The 23,646-nt window shown below is 38.4% G+C and overlaps 2 protein-coding genes and 1 long non-coding RNA gene across 3 annotated transcripts; 2 read left to right on the top strand and 1 right to left on the bottom strand.

The window, feature by feature from the left end:
* Positions 1–129: 129 nt before the first annotated feature.
* LOC121796420 (WD and tetratricopeptide repeats protein 1-like) lies at positions 130–9,388 on the top strand. The gene is made up of 6 exons (XM_042195286.1): positions 130–296; positions 654–783; positions 845–1,102; positions 1,748–1,888; positions 2,370–3,062; positions 9,063–9,388. Exons 2-6 carry the CDS (start codon positions 667–669, stop codon positions 9,270–9,272), a joined length of 1,419 nt encoding a protein of 472 aa, XP_042051220.1. The 5' UTR covers positions 130–296; positions 654–666; the 3' UTR covers positions 9,273–9,388.
* A 5,363-nt stretch (positions 9,389–14,751) lies between these two features.
* Positions 14,752–16,530, top strand: LOC121795326. Its single transcript, XM_042193849.1, has one exon. It carries the CDS (start codon positions 14,752–14,754, stop codon positions 16,528–16,530), a length of 1,779 nt encoding a protein of 592 aa, XP_042049783.1.
* Positions 16,531–16,901: 371 nt separating this feature from the next.
* On the bottom strand, positions 16,902–17,523 carry LOC121796442. The gene is made up of 2 exons (XR_006049764.1): positions 17,421–17,523; positions 16,902–17,322 (listed from the first exon to the last, which is right to left on the bottom strand). It is a non-coding gene; the product is annotated as an uncharacterized LOC121796442 (long non-coding RNA).
* Positions 17,524–23,646: the final 6,123 nt, after the last annotated feature.

Genomic DNA, 23,646 nt, shown 5'->3' with positions numbered 1-23,646 from the left:
ACCCCAAATTTATAAAGTAGAAAATAAAAATAGAAATAATAATTAGTTAGAATTTTAGTTATTTAGACTAGAAATTGTAAATTAAAAAAAAAGGAAAAGAAAGGAAAGTGATTCAATAGAAATGTAAAAGTAACTGATAAAGGGTAAAACAAAAGTAACCTATACTCTCTCTCAAGCCCCTCTACTATCTCCGTTCAGCCACCAGCGCCGCCGGCGACTCCGCCGTGGCACTACAATTTCATGGATGGAGTTTGAAGCTCCACGCACACACACTTCGAAAATCCTTGGAATTGGAGGTTAGATTCTTGCTTTGTAGTCATGAGAAAGTAGAAAAAGCAAAATTGGCAATGTTCTAACTTTGAGTTTATGAGTTTTAGGTTAAATTTGTGAATTGAATAATGTTATGAGATGAATTCCTTGTATGATATAAGCATGATATAAGCATGAAAATTGGGGGTTTTGTAGTTTTGATGAATTTGTGTAATTAACTTCGATATTGTGCAATTGGAGCTTTGTTATGATATTATAAGTATGAAAGTGATAGAAAATCTGATTTTTGAGATAATAAGTGACTAATCTCAAGGTCAAGGTAGTAAGTTACAATCTCTTCATCATTCCTCTCTTACACATATATATAATGTCTTCCTTGGTAGGGTTTGGAGGTCGATGACGACTAAGAAGAGTGCCACAACGAGCTTCGGCTCGCCTATTTTGTCTGTATGGAGACGTGAACTCGGCCAACTTTCTTCTCGAAACTTCGTTAGCCGTATTGCTGCCTCCGAGGTCATTTCCTAATTAAGGTTTTGTTCTTTTTAACATTTCCTAATCGGTTGTTTGTTTTCAGGATGTGGTGCTTCGTCTTGATGTTCAGCGGAAACTGCTCCGGCACCGGGATAACGTGACCTCTGTTTGTTTCAATGAATCTGGTGATATCCTCATATCGTGTTCCAGCGATATGAAGATCAAACTGTGGGACTGGGAATCCGGCCGAGTCAAACATTCTTTCCATTCGGGCTACAACCACATGTACCATGTTTTGAAAGCAAAGATGATGCCTTACTCAGAGGATAGGATCATTGTTACATGCGCTTACAATGGCCAGGTCATTTCTTTTTTCTTCTAGGGTTAAGCACGCCGCTGCAGCTAACTGAGACCATCTCCAATGGTACATTAGAACCTATAATAGAGTAGGGAAATAGCTTCAATGGTACTGCAAAACCTATCCTATTTTAAGTTTTTGAACAAGATATATCCATTTTTGAGTTTATACTAAAACAAATCCAATCACTTTTTCAGAGTTTTGTGATTATAAAAAGTGAGTGGAGATAGAATATTCTTTTAAGTTTGATTTTGAATAAAATCACTACTTGATGTGTTATTTACACTAGAATGAGTATTGAGTACTTGGAGATGCTTTAAGCACATGACACCTGAACGGCCTTTTTGTTTTGTTTTTAAATTCAAAATGTGATTTATAAATGATATTATTAGTTTTTATTTAATTATGCATAGGACTAATCATGTAAATTTAAATCGCATTGTTTTCATTTTTGCTGGAATTGATTGTTGTTTTATAGGATCTAACTTTCTTATTTTTGGTTTTTGGAGTTTAAAAGGATTTTATTGTTGTAAATTAAATAATTTTTGTAATGACGTACTACTTGATCTGAAAGTCACATGTAATATGTAGATATATAAGATCTAAAATGTTTTCCGTTCTGAAAACAAGTGAGTGTGCTCATTATAGGTGAAATGCTCGGAGATTCGTGAAAGTGGAGTGGAGACTAAACTGCTTTTTGATGGGGATAGGGCTGTACCGTACGGACTAGCCATTGAACCTGGAAGCCCTCACATTTTTTATACATGTAGTATGGATGGGGTTCAACATGTGAGTATTCGTTTCCAATTTCCACTTACACATAGTACAATAACATTCTATAATTCTCTTTACATTGATGTAGAATACATTTATTTCATTTGTCAACACACTCCCTCAAACTCTTCAAAATGCATTTTGGAGGGGTTGAACTTTTTTGATCGGATTGGATCAACCTTTCATCAAACTGAACAAAATTTGAAATCTAGATATACTGATGTAGGGCATTGTTTGTTTCAATTGCAAGCACTCTATCAAATATACCCAAATTGTAAGCTTGAATATACCATTACATCATTCATTTTATTTGATGAGTCAGTTCAATTAACACACTCTGATATTATGATAGAAATTCATAAAGTATCTTCTTATAATCATTGGTGAAAAGTGAAATAGCTCACAAAAAACTTATAGATATTTCATAGTATTTGTTTTTTCATTTGTCATATATTGATTGTATTCTATTGATAAGCCAAATTAATCTGTTGTGCAGTTTGACCTGAGAATTCAAAGATCTACTACACTTTTTAGTTGTGAGGCTGTTGCCAGCAATTTAGCTTTTCGTCATTCTGTATCTCTAAATGCAATCACCATTGATCCAAGAAATCCAAATCTGGTTGCAACTGGAGGAGATGATCCATTTGCTCGAGTTTATGACATTCGCAAATATAAACGCAATGAATCATCTGAATATGGTCAGCCGGCTAACTTATATCGCCCCCGTCACATAGTTAATCAAAGAAATTTCATAACAGCGTTGGCATATTCTTGTCAGAGTGAGCTGCTTGCCTCTTACAGTAACGAATCTATGTACCTGTTCACCAAGGATGTCGGATTAGGAGCAATTTCTTCTCAAGATTCATCATCTATAACAGATGTTGAGGATAACATAAAAGCTTCTCCACAATCCTATCAAGGGAACTTGAACCGTCGCATCCTGTACAGCATGAAGGAGGTGGACTTTTTCGGACCTAATTGTGAGTATGTTGTGACTGGAACAGATACTGGTAAAATTTGCATTTGGAATAAGAAAGATGGTAAGCTTATAAGAGTTATTAGAGCAGAAAAAGATAAGGTAAGCAGTGTTCAGAGACATCCTCATGCTACAGTGTTAGCCAGTTGTGGAAGAGGTATCAAAATTTGGGTTCCAAATGCCATGGAGAAAGCCATTCCACTAACAAATGAGGTATGTTTATATATTTTTCTGTTAGAATGGAAAGATTTCTTAATATCAATCACGATGATTTGGAAATCAATTTAGAAGATTATAGAAGATTGATAGCATAATTGTAGGAGAATAGAAACCTTCCTTGTATATCAATGTATCAACCTCTATAAGAGGATTATTGTACAATGAATAAAATACACAGTAAAAAGTATCATCTTCTATGTCCCTAATTCTTCTAGTATCGGTTAACATGGTACCAGAGCAGGATGTTTTCCTGTGACTCAGAGAAATCTCATCATCGTCTATACCTTTCCCGACCAATTGTAACCAAAAACTTACCTTTCCCGACCAATTGTAACCAAAACCTGTGAAAAATCAGTAAAAGGATGTCAGAATCCAATGAACACAAAGAGATTGTTACCGACAGAACAGAGACAGAGCAGTTTGCAAGGATGTTTGCAAACTTCATGCGCAGCAGTTTTGCCATGACGAACACAGCAGATGCCAACCCGGAACCGAACCCACCACAGGAGATCGTGGTGGACACCAAGCCGTTGGATATCGGCTACAAACTGACCAGCGAGAATTACTCGTTGTGGGTCGTATTGATGGAGAGAGCCGTCAGTGGCAGGGGAATGATCTCCCACCTCACCGGGCATCCCGCTCCTCCGTCGAAGACTGATCCAGCCTTTGCACGGTGGCAACAGGCGGACCATTGCGTCTTCACGTGGTTGGTTCAAAATATGGAACCAAAGATAGTAACCCGAATCTCCAAACACGCAACAACCAGGGAAGTGTGGAAGAGTCTAGCCGTGACATACTCCAGCGGCGGGGACAGAATACAAGTCTACGATCTCCGCCGCCGAGCAAGCACTCTGAAACAGAAAGGAGAAACGTTAGAGGAGATCTGGACTCAATTACAAGAGATATGGCTAGCAATCGATCAGAAATCACCAAATCCGATGAAGTATCAGGAGGATGTCGAGATCTACGACAATTGTACACAAGAAGATAGAGTGTATCAATTACTCACTGCCCTAGATGACAAGTATGAAAATACTAAGAGGGAAATACTCAAGATGGAACCGTTTCCCTCTTTGGATGAAGCATACTCCGAGATAAGGAGGGAGGATGCAAGGATGAGGGTCCTTCAACCTGCCTACAGCGAGGAGAAGAGCACCCCGCAGGGAGTAGGTGCCGGACTCGCCGTGCGAAGTAGGACACCCCAATCTCAAAGAAACGGTGGCGGTGGCGGCGGTAATGGCTGGAACCGACGGACGGACGAAGATAGATCTAAAATGGTGTGTACGGTATGTGGTCGGAAGAAGCACACCAAGGAGAACTGCTTCGAAGTGGTGGGTTTCCCAGAGTGGTGGGAAACCAAATACGGCCGACCACCGCCCCATAACTCGAGCAGAGGAGGACAACCGACGCAGGGGAGAGGCAGCGGTCGCGCGGCGGTATCAGTGGCTGGAGACGGAGCGCCCGCCGCCATCGGGGGCAACACCGAGGCCGCACCAACCCGAGGCAACAGCGGCGACCGGCGACAGCCTGAAGAGATGAACGGAGGAATTGCAAGTGCCAATTTGGCAAATCGGGCGAATGAGGAATCGGCGCCGAAAGGAGGTAACAAATTAGGGCTTGATGCATGTTTGCAATCAAGCCCCTCAAGTTTTCAAGTACCATATATTGAACCCCACTGTTTACCTCCAGATCCCTCAACTTTACAAGTCTTGCAAATTGACCCCAATATTTTCGAAAATAGAAGTAACACCCCTATTTGTCAAAAAGGAGATGATGTCAATTTTATTTCATGTAAGAATCGTTTTGAAATACTCGGAAAATTGTCAACTGCTTGTGCAGTATCTACTTGTGAGGAAAAAAATGACAGGTGGATCTTTGATTGTGGGGCGACGGATACAATGACCTATGATGCCTCCGACATCACTGAACCCACAAAACCGGGGAAGGCATACGTTCAGACAGCCAGTGGAGAGGTGTCGAATGTTGAGGGAGCCGGGACAGTAAACATATCATCAACATTAAAATTGTCAAATTGTCTCTATGTCCCGTCCCTATCACACAAGCTATTGTCGATTAGCCATGTCACCCGAGAACTTAATTGCTCCTTACTAATGCAGCCCAATTTTTGTCTACTGCAGGATATCAGGACGAAGGAGATTATTGGACGTGGCACTGAGAAGGACGGGTTGTACTACGTCGACGAGATAGCTCAAAAAGGAACCGCGTTGCTGACTCACGGGTCTGCAAATCGAGAAGCTTGGTTGTGGCATCGTCGTCTAGGTCATCCTTCTGCAAGTTATTTAAATTTGTTATTTCCCAATTTTTCCAAGAATTTACATTGTGAAACCTGTATTTTGGCCAAAAGCCGTAGACAATCCTATCAGTTAAGTAACACACGGGTTGAGACTTTGTTTTCTCTAGTTCATTCTGATATATGGGGACCCGCACCTGTAGTGGGGGGACAAGGTTTTCGATATTTCTTGATTTTTGTGGACGATTGCACTCGTATGTTATGGGTTTATTTTATGAAGCATAAGTCTGAAGTCGTGTCTCATTTTATACACTTTTGTAAACTTGTGAAAAATCAGTACCAAAAAAATATCCAAACTCTTCGGTCTGACAATGGGGGGGGAATTTGTCAACTCGAGTATGAAAACCTTTTGTAGGGATAATGGGATTCTTCATCAAACCACCTGTCCTCACACACCAGAACAGAACGGTGTAGCAGAAAGGAAAAACCGTATCCTCCTCGAAATGACTAGAGCAATGCTCCTTGAATCCCAAACACCGAAACACTTTTGGCCTGAAGCTTTAGCCACCGCAGCCTACCTAATAAACCGTCTGCCTACCCGAACCTTGGGATTTAAAACCCCTCTGGAAATCCTCTCGACACAGGCTAAAATTCCACAACCTTTGACCCTTAGACCTAGAATCTTTGGAAGCTCCGTTTTTGTCCATATTCCGAAACACGAACGTACCAAACTCTCACCGTGCGCTGTAAAATGTGTTTTCGTGGGGTATGGGGTAAGTCAAAAGGGGTACCGATGTTATGACCCCAAAACCAAACGAATCCATGTCACAATGAATTGTAATTTCTTGGAGTCGGAATATTTTTTCCACCACCTTAGTGGTCAGGGGGAGAGTGACAGGATAGAGGGGGAGAGCAGAAATAGTGACCCACTAAGGTGGTTGCCATTACCAAGCTACCTCACCGCGGACCCACCCGAGAAGGTTGTCGGGACCACCGAGCAGGTCTCAGTAGAACAATCCAGCCAACTCAGTGTCGACGAACAAGATCCTCCCCTGATATCCAATGTAAGTATTCTTCCCATCTCTGATGCTGCTAACTCTGATAACTCGTCCGGAACTAGTAATGAGACAGGGGGAGATGAGTCGCAAGAAATCTCCAACAACATCTCCAGTGCTGAGGAGGTTACCGTTGATGAAGATACCGGACGGTACATATTGCCACCACGGGCGAACAGAGGAGTCCCACCAAAAAGGTACTCCCCAGAGAAAATTGGCAGGAACGCACGCTATGCTATAGCAAATAGTGCCACCAGTCACTTGTCGGAGATGGCACGAGCATTTGAAGCTGCACTGTGTGAGGAGGAAGAGATACCTTATTCAGCAGAGGAAGCTATGCGACACAAACACTGGAGAGCAGCCATGCAGAAAGAAATGGATGCCCTAGCTCGAAATCAGACGTGGGATAAGAGCAAGCTACCAGAGGGAGTAAGACCAATTGGTTGCAGATGGGTGTTCACAATTAAAAGGAAACCAGACGGGTCCATCGAAAGGTACAAAGCACGGCTGGTAGCAAAGGGGTACACTCAGACATATGGGGTGGACTACGCAGAGACCTTTTCACCAGTCGCCAAGATGAACACAATTAGAGTCCTTCTATCGATTGCAGCTAATCAAGACTGGCCCCTCTACCAGTTCGACGTCACGAACGCCTTTCTGCATGGAGAATTGAAGAAGAGGGTATATATGGAGGCACCGCCGGGGTTTACACAAGGATTCAAAAAGGGAGAAGTCTGCCACCTGAAGAAGACCTTGTATGGACTGAAACAATCACCAAGGGTATGGTTTGGAAGATTCACTGATGCTATGATTTCGTATGGTTTCCACCAGAGTCACTCGGACCATACGCTGTTCATCAAAAGACAAGAAGGGAAGGTAACCTGTTTAATCATTTACGTAGATGATATGATTATTACAGGTAATGATGCAGAGGAAATCAAGAAGTTAAGAGATAGTTTGTTTGAGGAATTCGAGATGAAAGATTTGGGCGACCTCAAATACTTCTTAGGGATCGAGGTGTTGAGATCCAAAAGGGGGATTTTCTTGAGGCAGAAGAAATATATTCTCGACATCCTGGCTGAAACAGGGCTATTAGATTGCAAACCTCCTGACACGCCAATCGGAGTAAATCATGGGCTGAGGGTCGTAGAAGGTGCTGAACGGGCAGATCGTGATAGGTATTAGCGTTTAGTTGGGAAGCTCATCTATCTCTCCCATACTAGGCCAGATATCGCTTACGCAGTCGGAGTTGTGAGTCAGTTCATGCACTCGCCGCAAACTGACCATATGGAAGCCGCGTTGAGAATTGTGAAGTACTTGAAAGGAACCGTTGGACATGGAGTATTGTTCAAAAAGGAAGGACATCTAGAGATAAGTGGGTACACAGATGCAGACTGGGCTGGCAACCCAGTAGATAGACGATCCACCTCCGGCTACTTCACCTTCGTTGGAGGAAATCTGGTAACATGGAGAAGCAAGAAACAGAAGGTAGTAGCACTATCTAGTGCGGAGGCGGAGTTCCGAGGGATCAAGAGTGGGTTGACAGAATTACTGTGGCTAAGAAGGTTGATGACAGAGATTGGCTTTCAACCTCAGAGAAGCCAACTGTATTGTGACAATAAGGCAGCAATAAGCATTGCTGAGAATCCTGTGCAGCACGACAGAACCAAACACGTGGAAGTCGACAGACACTTCATCAAGGAGAAAATTGAGAAAGGAGTCGTGGAATTTCCATTTGTAAGATCAGAAGATCAGTTGGCGGACATTCTCACCAAAGCAGTCAGTTCTAGGAGTTTTGAAGACGCGTTGGGCAAGCTAAGTATTGGTGACCCCACTACTAAGCTTGAGGGGGAGTGTTAGAATGGAAAGATTTCTTAATATCAATCACGATGATTTGGAAATCAATTTAGAAGATTATAGAAGATTGATAGCATAATTGTAGGAGAATAGAAACCTTCCTTGTATATCAATGTATCAACCTCTATAAGAGGATTATTGTACAATGAATAAAATACACAGTAAAAAGTATCATCTTCTATGTCCCTAATTCTTCTAGTATCGGTTAACATTTTCTTCCTACACCTTTTTCATATTGCCTAATGTCAAATGATTAAAATAATGGTTATTGGTCGCGAACTATGGTCGGATTCTGAAATTTCCACGAACTTTGGTCGTGTCTGGAATTTCCCACAATTCTGTAGTTCATCAGATGATCTAGGAGGACTAATTGGATGGGAAAAACAATAAATATAATTATTTTTGTATTTATGAAGTTTCTTATCGTTTAGGTGGGATTTAGATTCGAGTGTACAGTGCCTTTATTTGTTAGTCATCTTCATTGAATAGAATCCTCTTCTTTGATTAGATTCAATAGGATAAAGGCCATGTATGAATCGGTAAATGCCATGTATGATTCGATTTTTTCGGAAACATCAACTGTGACATTTGTGGGAAGTAGCAGACACACAATTAGTGTTTATGATTGATTTTTAAGGCTGAGTTTTAAGTTTTATTGGAAACTTCGGAATTCGGTCATAGTTTTGTGATATCATTGGGCGTTACCTAGATTAGTATTTTATTTTTTAGCAAACTATGTGAAATTTTGCAAGCTTTGTCTGCATTTGGTGTTTGTCTTTTAAGATATTCTAGTGTTTTGAAAGAAGTTTATGTTTCCACATCTCTTAATAGGACAGGGATAGGATCGTGAATCGCACGCGTCAAATAATAAAGGAAAGATGTTATTCTGATGACGACCCTGAGTACGATGATGGATATGATAAAGACGATGTAGATGATGAAGACGATGACGATGTAGAGGATGTAGATGATGAAGATGATGAAGATGATGAAGAAGATGTATATGATGAAGACGATGTAGATGATGAAGATGATAACTAGCACTGATTAATGAAATCTGTAGTTCTTGTTGATTTTTCTTTAAACACAAATTTACATATTTGATCTTGGAAAATGAATCTTTGATGAGTATGACCAGCAATCTATCATTTCAAAAATATAACCGGACCTTTTTAAATTGGGACTTTGAATATATGTCAGGTGATTATTACAACTAACTGATGGTATCTTTCCACTCGCTATAATAATACTCCCTCCGAGCCGCACTACTTGCACTTATTTCCTTTCTGGGCGTCCCAAGTTATTTGCACTCTTTCCATTTTTAGTAACAATTTATACCTACAGTCGTAATTGTTGACTTTGTTTATCACTCATTCCTTAATCTCCGTGCCCAAAAGGAAAGGTGCGAGTAGTGCGGGACGGAGGGAGTAAAATATATAAATAAATGTGTATAAATTTTACAAAAGCTATAATTAAAATTACATGATCTGATATCATATTGCAAACATAACATTCATCGACAAATGTATTCCCAAATAAATCCTAAAATGCATACATAAAAAGTTACTACAATAAATTATTCAACAAAAACCTCCAAAATCTCCACTCTTCACCATCTATTATACCCATAATATTAAAACTTAATTTAATTAATAATTTAGAGTTTATAATAAAAATAAATTCTTATAACTTGAATTTCCATACCACTAATTATTTAGTTAATCTTTTAGCAAAATCATTATTTTGTCAAATAAAGTGGAAGAATAAATAATTAGTATTATAAGGCTCAACTATTGGGCCAGTTCATTGGATTTTTGGTAGGTTATTTAAGTGCATGTTAATTGGACAAAAAAAATTGCTGATTTAGAAAATTTCATTCTTAACTTTCTAAATTTAGCAACTGGAGCCAATTCATAAATTTTGAGGTTACATTATGGTATACTAGTATTTCATATTTTTAAGATCGGTCCAATTCGTATTTAGGTTAGGGCCACTTTGCAATTTTTTCTACACTACGGATTAAATTTTTATATTATTAAAATTCAGGTTTTTTTTACAAATAATTCCAAAATTCGGGCATAAACTTCAACTAATCATTAAATTAAAAAAGATTAAGTACCACGTTGCTGAATCTGTGGATGATGCTATGATTATAATCTATCCAATAATAATGCAACACGTCGAACTTCTCGTTAAAATTATCCATGATGCTTTAAAAAATTAAAGTTTAGTTAAAACGGCTTGAATTTATTACGCGGCAACTACAGATCTCATGACGTCAAAGCAATGTGCATGGCGAGATGCCTGCACGTTTTCGTCTCATACCAATGAAAAAATACATAATAATATTATTATTAATAATAACATGAAATGTTAGTTTTCTTTTCTCTACAAATTTTTGAAATTAGTCCATAATATCTTGAATTTACATTGGATTTCAATAACATTAACTTATAAGATTTAACATTATCTTTTAATATTTCTGACAGTTTCGACAGGAGGAAAAAGAAAATAATGAGGGGATTGGTAGGCTCTAACGTCCCTTCCTCCTATATGTGTGTCCGCCCATGATATGCTCGTAATCCATCATCGAGTTATCCGTGTCACACATTTCTTTTAGGTTGTTTTATATGCTATTTCATGTTTTCTATTTTAGGCAATTTTGTTTTACATAAGTTTCACAGTGCGATATACCCGTGTCCAAAACAAATACATCATAAACAACACAACACAATAATATTGAGTATATTTTTAAAAAAATTTGGTGCAATGCAGTTGTATATTTGATGAAATGCCAGCTTGATAATGATAAGCTATGGTCCATCATAGACTACTACCAAAACGACATGTCTCTCATAAAATCTTTTGCCAATAATGATTAGTATATATGTTGTAGCGTTTATTTGATAAGAGGTAGCCAATTTGTACTATGCTTCTAGTTACATATAATAATAAAAAAGGCTTTTACATCATTTTTTTTTATTTGGGGATAAAAACAGTCAAATTTGAATTTTAGACATCGCTGTTTATCGATTGAAGTCTGTGTGTTGCTTGAGTGATCGAGATATTATTCATTTTATTAGAAATAGTCAAAACTTTAAAGTTGATTTTAAAGTCTATCCTAAATAGTTGTGTCAGACAATTGAAAAGGAAAATAATTTTTAAATTTTGATATCAAATTGAAAAATTAAATTGCTTTGCCTAGCTTTTTCTGGATGATTTCAAACCGAAAATACAAACTCAGACTAGATTTTATAAGTAATTCAATTTATTTGGTACCTTCAATCAAAATCAAAAGTGCTAAATAGCAATCTATTTTGCTATGGAATATTTTTACCACTGATTGTTAAGATTTGTATCATTGTTTCTAGAATAAAGATGCTCTACTTGGAAATTTACTAAGTGTTTCAATGAAGCAAGGCATGTCATATTACATAATTAGTTCTCTACATTCTTCAACCCCTAAAAAAACTAATAGAAAAATAAATAAAAATGAAGTTTTGACAAAATTTTCTATGAAAGTCTGTCTAATGACTAATAGTAGTATATTACTACCAATATTTAGACCTTTGTTATTTCTCCATTTGCTTCAAACTTGGATTTAAAGCTTGCTTATCAAGGTTTAGTAATTATTGACTTAGTCTCTTAGATAAAAAAGGTGGTTGAGTATTAGGTGAAGCAATCGTGTAGATTAATATGGACTGCATAGATAATTTAGTATAACTTCCTTTCAAAATTAAGATAGTTTACTATATTTATGTCCAGTTTTATTCCTTAAACGTGAATTATGTATTAATTTATTGCAGATGTCAAGGAAAATACTAGTATTTTTGGTGACATTCCGTTTAGCTGGATTCATGAACCAATAAATTTAATACTCCATATTGGCCAAAGGAGGATGTACTGCCCAAATAAAAGTTTGATGTTTCAAATATATTGCCATGTATTATTGTACAATTATATACAATTAATCACAATTAAAAAAATAATTATATTGAATACTGAATGTATTACAAAAAAAACTATTTTTTAAAATTGGTTTGAAATTATATATATATTTTTTAAAAAACTAAAATTTGTTTTCTTGACAATGGTTTTTTAAAACAAAAAAAAATCGAATTGTGTTAATATATTTATAATTTTATTTAAATGATTTTTTCAATTTTTTGATATTTTTGGGGGAATTTTCAATTATAGAATTTTTTGGTTCGACTCGAATTTCATTATGAAATTTTGATTTCCAGATCTGATTTTTCTAACTTTTCAAATATTCAGACTTATATTCTCTTAATTCAGAGATATATGTTTAAAAAATTGATAAATTTATTTTTATAAGTTGATTATTGCTTATAAAATCCTCCAAAAATAAGATGGTTGCTTATAAATTCATCTAACGTGTTGTTACAACAAAGCTTGTGCAATTCATTGTTTCTAAAACTAAATTTCATAGCAAGTTCGCAATTATGTCTATCAAATTCAAACACATTCTATCGAAATTTAGTAAAAAACTCAATTTGAATTACTATGTAAATGGCAGACACGGCTTTATTAGGGCTGTCATTCTTAAAATCACAGCCAATCAGCCAACATATGAATATACACGTTATATGTATATTTTATTATTTAACAATAAGAATTCTCTATTAACTTTCATAATAATGATGATTTGAATTGACAAACTATAATACTACTAGTACTAATTAGAGAAAAAATCTGTTGTCAAATAAATTACACTATCATTTAGAAGTTGTTGAAATTGGTGGTTTGGCTAGAATTGGAACCAGTTTTACTTTATTATCTGAGTTGGGAAGTCTACACGAAGATAACTACATTGACTCAATTGTCGACATTTCTTATCCCTATTAACAAACACCGAATAAAACCAATACAAAACCCTTTATTCGGAGAAATTAGTGTGTAGCTAGGGTTGAAACTAATTTTAATTTATTATTGACTAAAGTCTCAAAATGGTCATTAACATATGACGTTTTTTTGATTTTGGTCCAAAACATTATCTTTTGAATTATTCGGTCCCTCACATTTGAAATCGGGCCACAATTAGTCCAAAATTGACGGAATAGTTAAAATGTGACGGAATGTGAGGGTCAACGTAATTTTAATCAATTTTGTCCAGATTAAGATTTATAATTATGTTTTATTAAGGGCTAAATTATATTTAATAAAATAAATTGCTTTTCATTTATAAAACTAGTTTTAATCCCCTCTCTATTTCATTCATCTTCTTCGTCTGACATGCCCTCTATGCCATAAGCTCTTCCGCGACGCCACCACGATTATCGAATGCCTCCACACCTGTGAGCTGCCGCTGCTTCTCATCTTTTTTTTGGATTTCTGATTTACTCGTAGATCGTGGATGGTTGTTGGGATTTTGATTTCGAGTTCCAAGCCTGCCCTTTTTGACCTGGGTTTTTCGGTTGGAATCTAGGTTTTCGTCGCGTGGATTGCGTTTTATTGATCTGGGTTTTTAGATGCGTTTGTGGTTTGCTTGTTATTTTTCGTTTTACAAGCTTCTTTATCTGGGAATTTGTCTTTTGTTTACTGAATTTGTTGCTCCTCGCGTAACAAATTGTTGTGTGTTTAGTGGTGACATGGGCAATGTGAAGAAAGAACCCTAATCTGTTCGAAGTGTGGAGGTGAAGTGTGGAGGTGAAGTGTGGAGGACGCTGCGTCGATTGTGAAGAGAAAGAGACCTAATCTATTTTAATGTTTTATTTTTTAAAATTATTTTATATTTTAAATTTTTAAGTTTTAGGTTAGGTTAATTAGATATTAGCCCTTAATAAAATATAATTATAAATCTTAATCTGGTCAAAATTGATTAAAATTACGTTGACCCTCACATTCCGTCACATTTTAACTATTCCATCAATTTTGGACTAAATGTGGCCCGATTTCAAATGTGAGGGACCGAATAATTCAAAAGATAATATTTTGGACCAAAATCAAAAAAACGTCATATGTTAAGGACCATTTTGGGACTTTAGTCATTATTATTCGAGTTGTAAATCTATATGAAGATAATTACATTAATTCAATCATCGACATTTCTTATCCCGAATACCAGACGTAGAATAAAACCAATACAAAAACCTTTATTCGATGAAATACAGCCACCCAACACCGAATAAAACCAAAACAAAACCTTTATTCGGTGAAATACAACTATCAAACACCAAATGAAATCATTATAAATTCTTTTTCGCTATCAAATGCCCTATAAAACAAGTACAATAAAATGATTTACTCGTGAAATATAGCTACCAAACCGAGCCTAAAATAGCAAAATACTCCATATAATTATATTCTATCATATAATAAAAATTTGCATATTTCATGAAAGTATTCCAATTCAAACCCCACAAACTCTATATAAACAATTCCCACTACTATCCCATTTCCAACAACAAATCACCAATCCTTTATCCTAAACCCCAATATTTCAATTGCATCAAAAACACCTCAAAGCCTTTCAAAAGCCAAAACAAAGGTTGCCAAAAAAATGGAAGAAGATGGAGAGGATCACACCCCGTTTTGGGTCCAAAGCACTACCAAACTCCGCCGCTCCGACCGCCTCCGCCGCAGCGTCGCAGCCGTGTTCTTCAGCTCGGGGCTGGTGGTTTTCCTCCTGGTGGTAGCAGCTGTCTTTTTCTTGGCTTTTGTAGTGGCATCCACCATTTCATTTAGTGCCACCATATTTAGGCCAAATAGTGTCAAGAAAAGCTGGGATTCTTTGAACATTGCTCTTGTTTTAGTTGCTGTGGTTTTTGGGATTCTTAGCAGAAACAGAAACGAAGAGAGATCTTCTTCCTTTGATGAGTTCCAATCTTCTCCCATTAAAGGAAATGAATCCCAGAAATCGAATCCATCCACGCCGCAGAAATGGTTCGATTATTCGGCAAATAATGAAGAAAAATCGAGTCTTTATGAATATCAAATTCAAGATTCTCATCAGCCTAAATTTGATCAGAAAATTTCGAATTTGAGAAGAAGCTGCAGCTCTTACCCTGATTTGCGTGAATTCCCATCTTCTTCTTCGACAAATTGGAGCTATGGAGATTATCAAATGCGATTTTTTGATGATTTTCACGTCGATTCGAGCCCGGGGCAGCTCCGCCGTTACCGGAGCTTGGGGCGGGTTGATTATCCGACGTCGCCGCCGCAAATTAAGACTCTGGTTGTTGATACATTAGTGAATAAAACCTGCCCAGAAATTAAAAGTTTTCCGGCGGAATTATCGCCGCCGGAAGATGATGCGATTGCGGAGAAGGTGGTTTATGAGAGCGTGGCGGTTAGGGAGGAGAAATCGAGCAGGAGATTTTACAAAGATTTGGAAATCACGAATTGGGTTTCGGCGGCGGCGCCGGCGGCGGAGGAATCTCAGCCGCCGGAATTACAAGAAAGTCAGAAACGGAGCCGTGAAAGAGCGGCGCGGAGGAAGGAAAGGTCGAGCAGAAGACAGGTTTATGAAAATGTGGGACCCACTAATCCGATTGCGACGCCACCACCGCCGTCGCAGCAGCAGATGATGATCGGCGAAAGTGAGAGAAGACGAGGCGGCGCGACGGCGGCGAATTCGAAAAAAGTCTTCTTGAATTCTCTCTACAAGAAGAAGAAGAGGCAGCTAAAGAGCGTAGAAAATGTGGAGTCTCTTCTCCGGGGAGCTCCGCCGCCGCGGAGCTACCAAATTCCCCCGGCGCCGCCGTTGGTCTTCCACACGCTGTTCTCTTTCTCTTCCAAGAAGCCCAAAGGGAAAAAGACTGTGACCGTCTCACTAGAGCCCCTCCCGAGATCTCCGCCGCCGGTATCGCCGCCGCATGAGGCGGCGCGTGAGACTGAACCCACTTCACACGCGCCGCCACCGCCCACCTACAGCCCACCAAAACCAGTAAAGATTACAAATTTCGACGGAGCAGAAGAAGCCCAGAACAGCGGCGGCGAGTCCCCGTTCCGCCGGATTCCGCCGCCGCCGCCTCCTCCGCCGTTCTCGAAAACTCCGGCGTGGAAGTTCGTGGTGCAAGGCGACTACGTGAGAGTCAACAGCTCGAGGAGTGGCTCGCCGGAACTCGACGAAACGGACTCCGACATCACGCCGTCGGCGGCTGACGGCGGCGGCGCGGCAGCGGCGTTGTTCTGTCCGAGCCCAGATGTGAACTCGAAAGCTGAAAGCTTTATTACTAAGTTTCGGGCCAACTTGAAGCTCGAGAAGATCCACTCCATGAAGAAAAGAAACGTGGGCCCATCTAGTCTCGGCCCGGGCTTGGGCCCAAATCAGATTTAGTGCTTTCTATTGTTTAAAAGATCGATTTGATTGATTGATTAATTTATTCCAATTTTGGATTTTATTTTGAAATATTAATAAGGATATTATATTTGTATGTTGCATATAGGTGGATAAAATTGCTTGAAGGGGATGTTTATTTTTGATAGCATACGATATATTCAATTTAAATTAATATTGCATAATAAAGCCATGTTAAGAGTTGAAATTGAACAAATTGCTTAAGTGAAATCGAAATATATAAAACAAACTAACAAACAAATATGCATCTTTGAATTGACCAGAAATGATTTTGTTTTGTTAAAAACAGGTTAACATGATAAAGAGGAGCCTAACAAATAATTAAAGGCACAGGGTCGGACACCACATTATTTGCACAAAAACAAAGTGAGATTTATTTGCATACAATGAATATATTTGGATAAATTAATGGGTTCAAACTATTACATGCAGTCAATAGGATAGGTATGTTCACTGTCTATGAGTTGAACACTGCTTCTTTCGAAATACCAATCACCCACGGCTTGTTGAATCGTCAACAAAAAATATCATTAAAATTGAATAAGATAAATCATGATATAAATAAAAAAAAGTAAGTTCACTAGTAATTTATTTGAGGCAAAAATGCAAATATAATCATAAAACTTACCTTATTTTGCAAAGTGATTTTTGATCCTTGCCAAAATTCATCTTTCCAAAGAATATCATGAAGATGGCATGAAATGATGAATAATCCTCATGATGGATTATCATCTAGTCCATCCAATGTCTTCAGAAACGTAGTCCGAAAATCTGAAATTAAATTCTAATGAGTATGGAAGCTAAGATTAATCACACAATAATACAAATATTCAAATTTATATTTTTATTACAGAAACAAAAATAGTTACATGAAACTCTACTGTTCTGGAAAAATAGTGTGTGGCAATAATGGCCCGGGCTCCAGGGAGATCTTTCCTATAAGTTCCAACACAAAGAAGATGTATAATTAAGTGTCCATATATGTGATGTTTTGAAGGTGAATGTGTTCAATACTTATAGAAGAAGAGTTAGGCATGTATGCTTTGTTAACGTTAATGATAAGCAGAGTAATAAGTCATGGGAAATTAACACATAAAATACATCACATTTTTCATTAATAAACAAATTAGCTCCACCTAAAAAGTTGGCAACATTTGACATTCCTATGGATTTCTAAGATTAGATTTGTGAAATCTAGAAAACAAACAAATGTATATACGGAGGGGAATCCAACAAAGAGATCTGCACATAAATCAGAATGCTTCAGCCATTAAGTCACTTCTATAAATGATTGAATTAGGTTGTGTAAAATCTCTGCTATTTTTGGGAGATCCCAACAATTTTTAAAATCATCTTAAAACTTTAAATGTATGTAACTCTCCCGATTTAAATTATTTTTTCGCAAGAAATATATAAAATTAAAGGTAATTTTATAAGGATTCCAACGAGATCTCAATTGCATATGTTCCGACGATGTTCGGGTGATGAAATTTGATAAATTATATTTCAATTTTCGTAGATGTCGATAAGCAGATTTTATAAACAAATGTAAAAAAAATCTCAATATAGTGTATGCAAAATCTCAATATAGGTAAAATATCAATAAAACCGTGTTGATATTTTCTTGTACTTGTGTTGATATTCTCATATCATACTGATGATATTTGTAATACACTATGTTGATATTTAAAAACACCCACGAAAATTATCATATGATAACATAATGACGATATTACCCTTTCGTTGATATTTAGTCTACTATTTATTGAAATTTGTGAGCTTTAATTTCTTCAACTCATTTCAAAATCTAAGGGTGTAGATTTAGTTTGGATTTTGGTGTTATAAGCATTAGAAGAGGACCTTCCGAAGCCTATTATAGGCATATTTCTGATATTGATTGATGTACATATTTCTTCCGTCTGTCGATAAGAATTTCGTTTTATCATTTTAGTTTGTTTGTTACTAGGAGTTCTATTTCATTTTACTAGTAGTATAAAAGGACGATAGATTTTACTTTTCACTAATTCATTCCATTCAAATTCTATTAAAAAATTAATATTTTTTTCGTTCCAACTATATTGAATTAAAAATTTTAAACATAGAAATTAAGAAATTATGTTGAAAATGAGAGGAATAAAATATGAGAGATAAAAAAGTTAAGCATCGGAAATTGAGTAGATTTCAAATCAAACATTGTGTGTGAAATACTGAAATGTGAAGAGGAAGAAATTGGCTCACTTGAAGACAAAAAACACCTAATCGTTCCAATTTAGTGGTATATAGTACTCCTAGGTGGTGTTCGGTTTCCAAGATAAAATAATACCAAGATATAATATAGGATTAAGTTGTGAGATTATTTTAGTAGTAGGGGTTAGCTATGACTAATTATCCTATGATTATTCATCTAGGATTGAGCTGTGGGGTTGAATCTCATGAACCGAACACACTACAAATTTAATCCCGGATATAATCTTGCAAACCGAACACCCCTAGTAGGTATCTCAATCAGTCTAGCTTAACCTATTAATTTGGGATTAACTATACTTGGATTGCTAGCTAATTGGATTCGATTATTATTAAAAAAAGATGGAGAAATAAATGACTCTGTTTGGGGCTGAGTTGGACATAATCAATATGTGAATATAAACAAACTAATTATCTGCACAACAAATTTCACTATTTTCATTTCATATAATTATAGTATGTGAAATAGTATATCAAAACATTGTATAATGCAAATTGGTAGCAAAATAAAACTTTAGTCATTCCCCATGATTTTTCATGTCTCAAAAGTAGATGGATTATTGGGTTGTACTAATATTTAAATGGCCTACAACGGTAATAGAGCCTAAATAATTGGCCGTATATGCAATGTTGGGTTTTGGTGTGGCTGGACCAACCATCGGCCCAAGTCATTATTGAGGGCCGAACTCGATTAAGCTCGGCTAACACCGAACTCGATTAAGCTCGGCTAACACCGAACTCGATTAACCTTCTCCAACACCGAGCTCGATTAAGCTCGGCTACCGACCGTTGTATTTGAACAGCTCGTTCAGTTACAACGACTAGTTTTTCAGTTTTCAGTTTCACATCTTGTTTTTCTCCATATATTCGTGTGATTCAAGAAACTAGATAGAGAAGTGAATACACTTTGTGATTCTTGAGCTAGCTAGGTGAGTGATCCACAATCGAGTTGTTTTCTCCGATTGAGTAGCGAGCTAAGTGATAGTGTGTTGTAATCGCCTTCGTTTGCTTTGTATTCGTAATAATATCGTCCCACTTTTGTTCGTGAATCTCGCGTCGATTCTGTATTTGATTCTTCAAATTGGCGCCGTCTGTGGGAAAGAAATCGGCGCGATGTCTACGGCGAAATTCGAATTGGAGAAGTTTACGGGCAAGAATGACTTCGGTCTATGGAGATTGAAGATGAAGGCCGTGATGATGCAACAAGGGCTTTGGGAAATCGTCAAAAATGGGGAGGCCGACACCGCCAAGGGTGCGGATGAAAAGGTCGATCCAAAGGCTCAAGAACTTCAACAAAAGGCGTATAGCACTCTGATCCTGAGTCTCAGCGATCGAGTCCTGAGGGAGGTTTCGAAGGAGGAGACCGCTGCGGCAGTATGGAGGAAGCTTGAGTCCATCTATATGACGAAGTCTCTTGCAAATCGCCTTCATCTGAAACAGAAGCTTTTCACCTTCCAGATATCAGAGGCGAAGAGCATCTTGGAGCAGCTCGAAGATTTTGGTAAATGCATGGATGATCTGGAGAACATCGATGAGCAGATCAAGGATGAAGATAAAGCACTTATGCTTCTCAATTCATTACCGAAGAGCTTCGAACAATTCAAGGACGCTATACTCCTTGGAAGAGACTCCAAGATCACCTATGAAGAGGTGTATTCGGCCCTGAAATTGAAGGATTTTCAGAGTTCTTCAACAAGACTGCGTGATCAGGCTGGGGAAAGCTTGAACGTGAAAGCCAATATCAAGAAACCTGAAAAATGGAAGAGGCAGGGTTCTGAAAAATGGAAAGGAAAAGGCCAAAGGGAGTGGGATCAGAAGGAGTCCAGGTCTTGCAACTATTGCAAGAAACCTGGGCACATCAAGAAAATTGCTGGGCCTTAAAGAAGAAGCAGGCTGATGGCAATTCTGATCAGAACACTGCTGACTGTGCAGCAGATTTGGAGCCGGCTCAGGTCATGAATGTGACTGAGAGGCCCATTGCAGACTCTTGGATCGTGGACTCCGGGTGCTCTTTCCACATATGCAGCCACAAGAATTGGTTTGAGAACCTGACTGAAGCACAGGGATCAGTCTTGCTCGGCAACAACCAGGTGTGTGTTGTTAAAGGCATTGGTAATATTCGTTTTAAGGTGCATGATGGTTCTATTAAATTGCTGACTGAAGTAAGGTATATACCTACTATTAAGAGGAACCTTGTATCTGTTGGTGTGCTTGAAATGAAAGGATTTTCTTGTGTATTTTCTGGTGGGAGTATGAGGATTATGAATGGTGGTGCTATTGTTATGTCAGCCTCTAGGATAAATAGATTATATTATCTGGAGGCTGAGGTCATTGTGGGAGATTCCTATGTTGCTGAGGAACAGAATCTGGTGTTGTGGCACAAGAGATTAGGCCATGTGGGTGATAAAGGGCTTAAAGAATTGATCAAGAAGGGCGTTTTTGCATGTGATGATAGGGAGAGTGTAAAAATGTGTGAGTCTTGCTTACTGGGAAAAGGAAAGAAATTGCCTTTTGGCTCAGGAAAGCACAACTCCACAAGACCTCTGGATTATTGTCACAGTGATCTATGGGGTCTTAGCCCGGTTAATTCCATAGGTGGTGGAAGGTACTTCTTGAGTGTAGTAGATGACTATAGCAGGAAGGTTTGGGTATGGATCCTCAAGGAGAAATCAGACACATTCAGCAAGTTCAGTGCATGGTACAAGGCAGTTGAAGTTGAGAAAGGGCATGGCTTGAAGTGTCTGAGGACAGACAACGGGCTTGAGTTCCTATCAAGGGAATTTGATAACTTCTGTGTGCAAAGGGGAGTGAAGAGGCATAGGACAGCTCCGGGGAATCCACAACAAAATGGAACCGCGGAGAGAATGAATAGGACTCTCCTTGAGAGAGTAAGATGCATGATTTTTGAATCTGGAGTGCCTAAGAAATTCTGGGCAGAAGCTGTCTCCACAGCAGCCAAATTGATCAATAAATGTCCATGCTCAGCCATTGGTTTTGATACTCCAGATGGCAGATGGTATGGAAGCCTAGGAGGTTATGAGAAGCTTAGGATTTTTGGTTGTAGAGCCTTTGCTCACACAAGGCAAGGAAAGCTAGAACCTAGAGCACTAAAATGCATTTTCCTTGGCTACCAAGATGGTGCTAAGGCATATAGACTTTGGTGCACAGAAGAAGGGAATCAAAAAGTCATCATCAGTCGAGATGTCATTTTTGATGAGTTAATTATGCCATTCAAGCCTACTCTGCAGACAGTGACAACTCCAGAACCTGCTGGGGTCAGTTTTGATCAACTTGAACCAGAACATAGAGCCTCAGATGCTGCTGATTTCCAAGAGCCAATGATGTCCTCAGATGAGGAGAATGAGCAGCCTACTGATAATACTCCAGATGTCTCTGATCCAGAGCCACAAGTTCAGCAATATGCTCTGGCCAGAGACAGAACCAGAAGGGAAATCAGACCACCAGCAAGGTTCAGAGATGCAGATTTTGTATACTATGCCTTGTGTGTTGCAGAGGAGTTGGAGATCTCAGAACCAAGCACCTATAAGGAAGCTATTGGCAGCAAAGACAAAGAGAAATGGAAAATGGCTATGAAGGATGAGATAGACTCTCTCATCAAAAACAAAACTTGGATCCTAGTTCTCAGATCACAGATTCAACAAAGACCTATCTCTTGCAAATGGATTTACAAGAAAAAGGTGGAGGCCTCTGAGAATGATAGTATCAGATACAAGGCTCGCTTGGTTGCAAGGGGTTTCACACAGGAGGAGGGGATAGATTACACCGAGGTCTTCTCTCCTGTGGTGAAACACAGCTCAATAAGGATACTCTTGGCAATTGTGGCTCGGAGAGATTGGGAATTGCAACAACTTGATGTAAAAACAACTTTTTTGCATGGTGAGTTGGAGGAGACAATCTATATGGAGCAGCCACAAGGATTCATAAGGCCGGGAGATGAGGATAAGGTCTGTTGTTTGAAGAGAAGCCTCTATGGACTGAAACAAAGCAGCCGGCAGTGGTACCTGACTTTTGACAGACAGATGGAGAGACTTGGCTTCAAGAAATCTGCCTTTGATAGCTGTGTTTACATAAGGTACAAGGGAGGTAAAGCTGTTGCTTACTTGTTACTTTATGTGGATGATATGCTTGTGGCAGGCCCTAGTAAGACAGATGTGAAGCAAGTGAAGGAGGATTTGGAAGAAGCTTTTGAAATGAAGGACTTGGGAAATGCAAAGAGAATTCTTGGCATGGATATCATAAGAGAGAGAGCTGCTAGGAAGTTATGGTTGATGCAGCATAGCTACATCAAGAAGATGTTAATCAAATTTCAGATGATTGACTCTAGAAAGGTATCAACTCCAACAAGTCCACACTTCAAGCTCTCTGTCAGTCAGAATCCAGCTAATGATCAGGAAAGGAAGTTGATGTCTAAGGTGCCTTATGCAAGTATTGTTGGGAGTATTATGTACATGATGTTGTGTACTCGGCCTGATCTGTCACATGCCATAAGCCTGACCAGCAGATACATGGCAGACCCGGGTAGCACACATTGGCAAGCTTTGAAGTGGATAATGAAGTATTTGGTGGGCACACAAGATTTGGGATTGTTGTTCTGCACAGCAGACGGTGAGGATGAGCTCATAGGCTACTGTGATGCAGACTATGCTGCAAATATTGATAGCAGAAAATCCCAATCTGCCTATATCTTCAAGCTCTTTGGTACAGCAATCCGTTGGAAGTCTAATCTCCAATCTGTGGTTGCGCTCTCTACAACGGAGGCAGAGTATATATCCTTAGCAGAAGCGGTTAAAGAAGCTAAATGGCTAAAGGGAATATTGGGGGATTTTGGTG

This window comes from Salvia splendens, chromosome 3 (assembly GCF_004379255.2).
Source record: "Salvia splendens isolate huo1 chromosome 3, SspV2, whole genome shotgun sequence".
NCBI lineage: Eukaryota > Viridiplantae > Streptophyta > Magnoliopsida > Lamiales > Lamiaceae > Salvia > Salvia splendens.
Note: the sequence above shows the minus strand (reverse complement) of the source record. Positions and strands in the feature narration are given on the sequence as shown.